Source organism: Anguilla rostrata, chromosome 4, assembly GCF_018555375.3.
Source record: "Anguilla rostrata isolate EN2019 chromosome 4, ASM1855537v3, whole genome shotgun sequence".
Classification (NCBI taxonomy): Eukaryota; Metazoa; Chordata; class Actinopteri; order Anguilliformes; family Anguillidae; genus Anguilla; species Anguilla rostrata.
The window spans coordinates 31,069,531-31,075,206 of record NC_057936.1 but is presented as its reverse complement, the minus strand read 5'-3'; the positions used below and the strand labels follow the sequence as shown (position 1 = coordinate 31,075,206).

The 5,676-nt window shown below is 41.9% G+C and overlaps 1 protein-coding gene across 3 annotated transcripts; it reads left to right on the top strand.

Moving 5' to 3' along the window:
- Window positions 1–626: 626 nt before the first annotated feature.
- On the top strand, window positions 627–4,849 carry LOC135253208 (holocytochrome c-type synthase). 3 transcript variants are annotated; one of them, XM_064332215.1, is made up of 7 exons: window positions 627–786; window positions 1,308–1,460; window positions 1,545–1,726; window positions 2,011–2,159; window positions 2,569–2,688; window positions 3,009–3,095; window positions 3,875–4,849. In XM_064332215.1, exons 2-7 carry the CDS (start codon window positions 1,346–1,348, stop codon window positions 4,074–4,076), a joined length of 855 nt encoding a protein of 284 aa, XP_064188285.1. In that variant the 5' UTR covers window positions 627–786; window positions 1,308–1,345; the 3' UTR covers window positions 4,077–4,849. The 3 variants fall into 3 exon arrangements, with proteins under 3 accessions (XP_064188285.1, XP_064188287.1, XP_064188286.1); XM_064332217.1 differs by having other exon boundaries at window positions 3,852–4,077; XM_064332216.1 differs by lacking the exon at window positions 627–786 and adding an exon at window positions 933–1,090.
- The last annotated feature ends 827 nt before the right edge of the window (window positions 4,850–5,676 follow it).

Here is a 5,676-nt window from a genome sequence, read left to right as displayed (position 1 = left end):
GTCACTGGTCTTGTGTTTTTTTCCTTTTTGTATGTCTTTAGTTGAATTTGTTTGCATGTAAAAAATTACCAGATCATTTTATCAGTGTAAAACAAACTTGAACAAGTGAACACACTACTAACACAGAATGTCTGGTTACAAAGGTAACCTATGTTCTGAGAATGTATGAATGTAAAAGTGAACTGAACGGGAGTATATGGGAATTGAATTTCATCCAATGACCAACTGAAGAAAAGCTTATTCTTGCACAGCTGTAATTTCTTTTAAATAAAATTGTGATATATTGCCACCTGCAGATACATAACGACGTTACACTGGTAGTTTTGGTGTGGCATCCCAATTACTGTACTCGCGGTAATATCTACAAACCTCGGTGTGCTAACGTTAAGCAATACATTCAATATTTCTTAATGGAATATTCCTTTCCTTTAGAAAAAAAGAATGTTGCACCCGAAACGCTGACGTATTAAAAACAGGAACTTACGTTTCAAAAGCGTGCCCTATACTATATTACTTGTATACGTCTGGTACTGATGACTGTCTCTACAAGCACTGATCCTGAATTAGTGTCCACGTTCTTTAAAAAGTCGCTTGAGACGCTGGATAGCGGCGAGACAACTGATTCTGAATCGGTTATTGGTGGCCGAAAATAACCAGAGCAACTTTCCGAAGGCGTGTACTTCCTCCATCGAGATGACTTCCTCTCATGACTGCTTTCGCGTTGTATTCTGGGTACCCTCCATCGGTGTCCACTTTGACTTTGGTTTGGTGAAGGGGGTTTGCGAGGTGAGTAGATGTGTTTACCAAACGTTAAGTATACTCGCTTGTTACACTATTTAGTAAAAGCTAACAGCATACAAATATTAAGGAATCTTAGAAGTTGATTTAAGTTCATTCGAAACCGGTATCGGGTTTGTGATGAGAGGTCTACTGACTGTTTTCCACGCGATCCTTAACTTAACTAGCTAGCTAGCTACATTTGTTGTACTAATCACGTGTTTCTTGGGAAGTTGGTTGTGAGCTAGCTATTTGTAAAAAATCAGCTGAGTAAACCGATTCCGAGCTAGCTTCTTCGACGTGTGACTATAAGGTAACATGTACTGCTTCTTCGTTAACTTTTGGCTGTATAGATAGCCTAACATAGTAGCCAGCTGATTTCATCGGTGCAGCAACAATCGTTTATCTTTAGCTAGCTAACGTAAGGTGAACGGTCTAACTAGATTGACAGCGTAACTGGCCAGTAATGTAATTTAATGTAGGATTCTGTTAAACACTGTTGACAGATTAACTCTTTTTTTTGCGTTCAGTGTGACGGTCTGAGCTACTGCAAATCTAGTCAGTCAGCATGGGTGCGACCATGACCAGTCCCGCAGCGACAGTTAAGGCTGAAGCAGTGATGGTCCCCCAGTTTGGCGTTTCTCCACCCCAGGGCTGTCCAATGCACCAAGAACCAAAACAAGGTAAGAAAAAAATTAATGGTTGCCTTAAAAATATGTTTGTTTGTGAACAGAAGCGTACAAATTAATCTTTTTACTTGTTGTCAGCGGCTCCACCACCAGAATGTCCCATGCATCAGGCGACCACTTCTAGTCCTACCCCTGCTGAAATGACAACTCCCAATCCTGGTCCGGCACATCAGGAGAGAGCCTACGAGTTTGTTGAGTGCCCAATGAAGGCAACATCTGGACCCCGCCAAGGACTCGGTGACATTGACCCTACCAACATGGTACCTGGAGCACTTAGGAGTTCCCTCTAAATTTCATTAAACCATTGAGTGCCCCGAAGAGATATTTTACTTGGTTGACCTGTTCTCATTTAAACTAAATGTAACAAATAGGCATGTGACGTGACCTCATGTGCCTTCATTTGTGGTGAGCTGGAGAATAGGTAGCATTTGTCTATGTGTTTTTGGATTAGAAATGAATGCATATGTTAAATGTCTTCTTTGTCTTTGCTGACTTGCTGAATCGGTTATACAGTGGTGACTTAGAAAAATCATGTGTCTGCTAGATGCCCCCACCAAACCAGAAACCAGCACCAGATCAGCCTTTCCCTCTGAACGTTGTCAGGGAGGAGTCCAACATCCCTCGAGCCGGGAGCGGCAAGAACTGGGTCTACCCCTCTGAGCAGATGTTCTGGAATGCCATGCTGAGGAAAGGGTGGGTAAAGATGTTTTAAAACTACAATCTCTGAAATGCTCCCTGCACTCACACTGAAAGCTGTACGGTTTCATTTTCAAACTGAGAGTACTGTAATGGGGACACCTTAGTCTGTTGTAATTGGAAAGTGCAACTCCATGGCAGGAGTAGGAAGGATGGCTGACTGTGATGTACCTTTGGTGGTAAACCAGGGCCAACAGCATGTCTGCACACCCTGTTCTTCAATGAGAACCTTTTTTCATATATTTTTTAAGCTGAAGCAGTGTTCCCTCACTGCGCCATTTTGTACTGTAAAAGTGTGCATGGTTCTGTGCATTTGGTTAAGCACTAAACCGACTTTGAACAGTATCCTGATGTCACCAGGCTTCTTAGAAGCATGGCAGGTGTGCTAATGAAATCTCTCCTGCAGATGGCGCTGGAAGGACGATGAACTCGCTCCCCAGGACATGAGCAACATCATTAAGATCCACAATCAAAACAATGAGCAGGCATGGCAGGAGATTCTGAAGTGGGAAGCGCTGCATGCAAAGTGAGTGAGTGTATGGATGAGCAAGCCAGACAGACTGGTACCGAGTAACTAGTGAGTGAGTGCATGGAGTGCTGTCCTCTGACAAAATGGCTGCTTGGATCATCTGGTGGCCTGGAGTGAAAAGACACAGCTGCTGGCAGTAAAAGTGTGTGTTCTTGTATTGACGTGTTCAACCTGCCCTTAGAATTGGCCAGGGCAAATTGGGAGCCAAAAGGAAAAAATTGAGGATCACATTTTAGTCTGTTATGCATCTAATTTAACAGTGAATATGTCATTAATTTAATAAGATTTGGTTCAACTCACCATTAACCACTTTATAGGGAATGCCCTTGCGGACCCTCTCTGGTTCGCTTCGGAGGAAAAGCCAAAGAGTTCTCTCCGAGGGCACGCTTTCGCCACTGGATGGGGTGAGTTTGAATATAATATTTGAACGTCAATGCACTTATGAGGCCTTGCACTCTTGTCCGACAAAGGTGTTCTAATACTAAGAAGTTAAATTGGAAGTCATTTCTGAGATTCAACTGTATGAATGCATTAAACCTGTCAATAGACAAGTTATTGCAGCAATTCCTTTTCTGTTGCACTGATTACATATAAGTTGTCACACAGTGCTTCACTATGGACACTACAAACATAATTAAAAAAAGCAAAAAAATCTATCCAATTTATGAAAAACTTGCAATGCAGAGGCCCAGTTGACCCCAAATTACTGTGGCCATGGGCAACTGTGTACAGCTCTCTAAACAAATACTGCTGTCTGCTGGTGTGTTTCCCAGTATTTCTCCAGCTTATAAAGCATCTGGAAACTTCTTGGTGCCATTCCAATCCATTGCATTACAAAAGGTTGTGAAATTAAGCTTTAGTCTTCAGACAGAATGGCCTGATGGTCATACAGCGATTCAGTAGTCTTGCATGAGTACTCTTGCTGGACACAGATATGAAGAAAGTTTTGGTCTGGTAGATGATAGTGGATGGTAGAGTAAAGACTATTGGCAGTAACTGGAGCTTTCTCTAGGCTGTAGAGGTACGCTGTCCTGTTCCACTCAGATAAGCCCCTTTGGATGGATGCTGTGTACGACAAATTCAAGTTCCAACTTGTTTCTCCGCCATATCTGTTTGGTGTCCTTATCAAAGTATTTTTACAAGTAGTGACCTCAGCGTAGTCCTTGCATCTGCATCTGCGCAGGTACGAGTTGCCTTTCGACAGACACGACTGGATTGTCAACCGCTGCGGACAGGAAGTGCGATACGTGATCGACTATTACGACGGGGGCGAGGTGGACAAGGAGACCTATCAGTTCACCATCCTGGACGTCCGCCCGGCCTTTGACACTCTCGGCGCCGTGTGGGACCGCATGAGGGTGGCGTGGTGGCGCTGGACCTCCTAAGTGTAGATCGAAGTAAGCTCTCTGCTGTCCAATCTTGAGATGTGAAAGCCGATATTGAACCCCCCCAACAGGACATGAATCTAAAGGGTCGGCGATGGTCGTTTCCAGGCAAACACACTGGTGGCTTTAATTCTCGATCCTAGGAAAATGCAACTGGACGCAAAGACATTTTTCAACCTGCCTATACCACTGGAAGGGGATGAGAAAGTGCAGATTTTATTCTCATCTTCTGTCCCTCTGTTATGGAGTCATGTCTGCACTGTGTGCTGTGTTAAAATGGGAAGGTGTAGCATTCATTTCCACTTCATTTATGTAGGTTCATTTCATTGAACCTACATAAATTCATTCATTCATTTAAAGCTGACGTGTCATCAAATAGCTAAAGAAATATGCTTTGCTTAGTCACAGACTTTTATAGTATTAAGCTTCTAATGTTATTGTCATAATAAGAGAAATCTTCCCAATGGCTGTTATTTATTGCTTGCTACAACATGTAATTTTTAATGAAAATGTTTGAACTGTAGCAGGTGTCATTCAGTTCAGAAATTAACAGTGAGTTTCAGGTGAAACATCTATCAGTTGGTTAATGGTTTATTCTGAAATAAGTAGTGAATAAATGTGCATTTTTGAATGTTTTTGGGCCCAATAAATGTTACTATAATTGGAAAAGAGCAGTAAGGGGTCTTGCACACTGCACTTATAAAGTGGCGGTATGTGTAGCGCTGATTGACTGTTTTTCGAGTCCAATAAAAGTCTTTTCTTCTTTTGTAGAATTATTGTGTCTTTTAGTTTTTTTTGCCCGTTAGACATAGCAGTAGGGAAACTTGAAATTAATGCCCTTGTAGTATTTTGCGTAGCATTTACTAGATGGGAAGACCATCTTGCGCACATGATTTGTGCAGTTAAATTTTTCTTAATCTTGGTATGCATGGCACTTTCCACAAGTTGGCCTAATAGATATCCATATCAGTGACGGCACCATGCCAGTGTGAAATTTAAAATAAAAAATGTATACCTGCAGTAGAATATTTAATATCCGTATTTACGTCTAGTAATGACATTTTCAAGCAAAGAGTGAGCATGAAAACTGCACCTTCCTCAATGCCTGTCATTGCACACAGTTACTTTGATTTCAAAAAGCATCTGGCCTTCATAAAAATATTTTTCCTGGGATGTTCACTGACAGTAGTAACTGCTTCACATGCTTCCATTACCAATTCTGGCACGTTCAGTTCCCTCATGCACCAATTGGCCTCTTCAGTTGAAGTACACCCAACTGATACTGGCGTTCCGGTGCAACTTGTTTCAACTAAAATGTGGGAAATGGCTCATAATGTGCAGGAGCATAGTAAAGCCTCATGTTGAGATTAAGCATCGGTCTTTGCAGGGTAATTATTTGTGTACTTTGAGCCTCTGGCGGTGAATGTTTCAGTGTTGAAGCACTTCCAATATCTTGTAACTTATTGTATGGAGAAACAGCCCTGCCTGCTGGACATTTTAGGTAGGTGATCGTTAAAAAGGATTTTCTTGGTGAAGGTTCAAAATAAAAAGAAACCATGAAGTCAAACACATTTGCATGCGGCTATGCTTTTCAGTGACT

Bases quoted from the DNA above. Each gene is read 5' to 3' on its own strand.
- LOC135253208 (XM_064332215.1), top strand. From the start codon at position 1,346: ATGGGTGCGACCATGACCAGTCCCGCAGCGACAGTTAAGGCTGAAGCA. The intron at 1,461-1,544 runs GTAAGAAAAAAA...ACTTGTTGTCAG, and splicing joins GCACCAAGAACCAAAACAAG to CGGCTCCACCACCAGAATGT. The intron at 3,096-3,874 runs GTGAGTTTGAAT...GCATCTGCGCAG, and splicing joins CGCTTTCGCCACTGGATGGG to GTACGAGTTGCCTTTCGACA.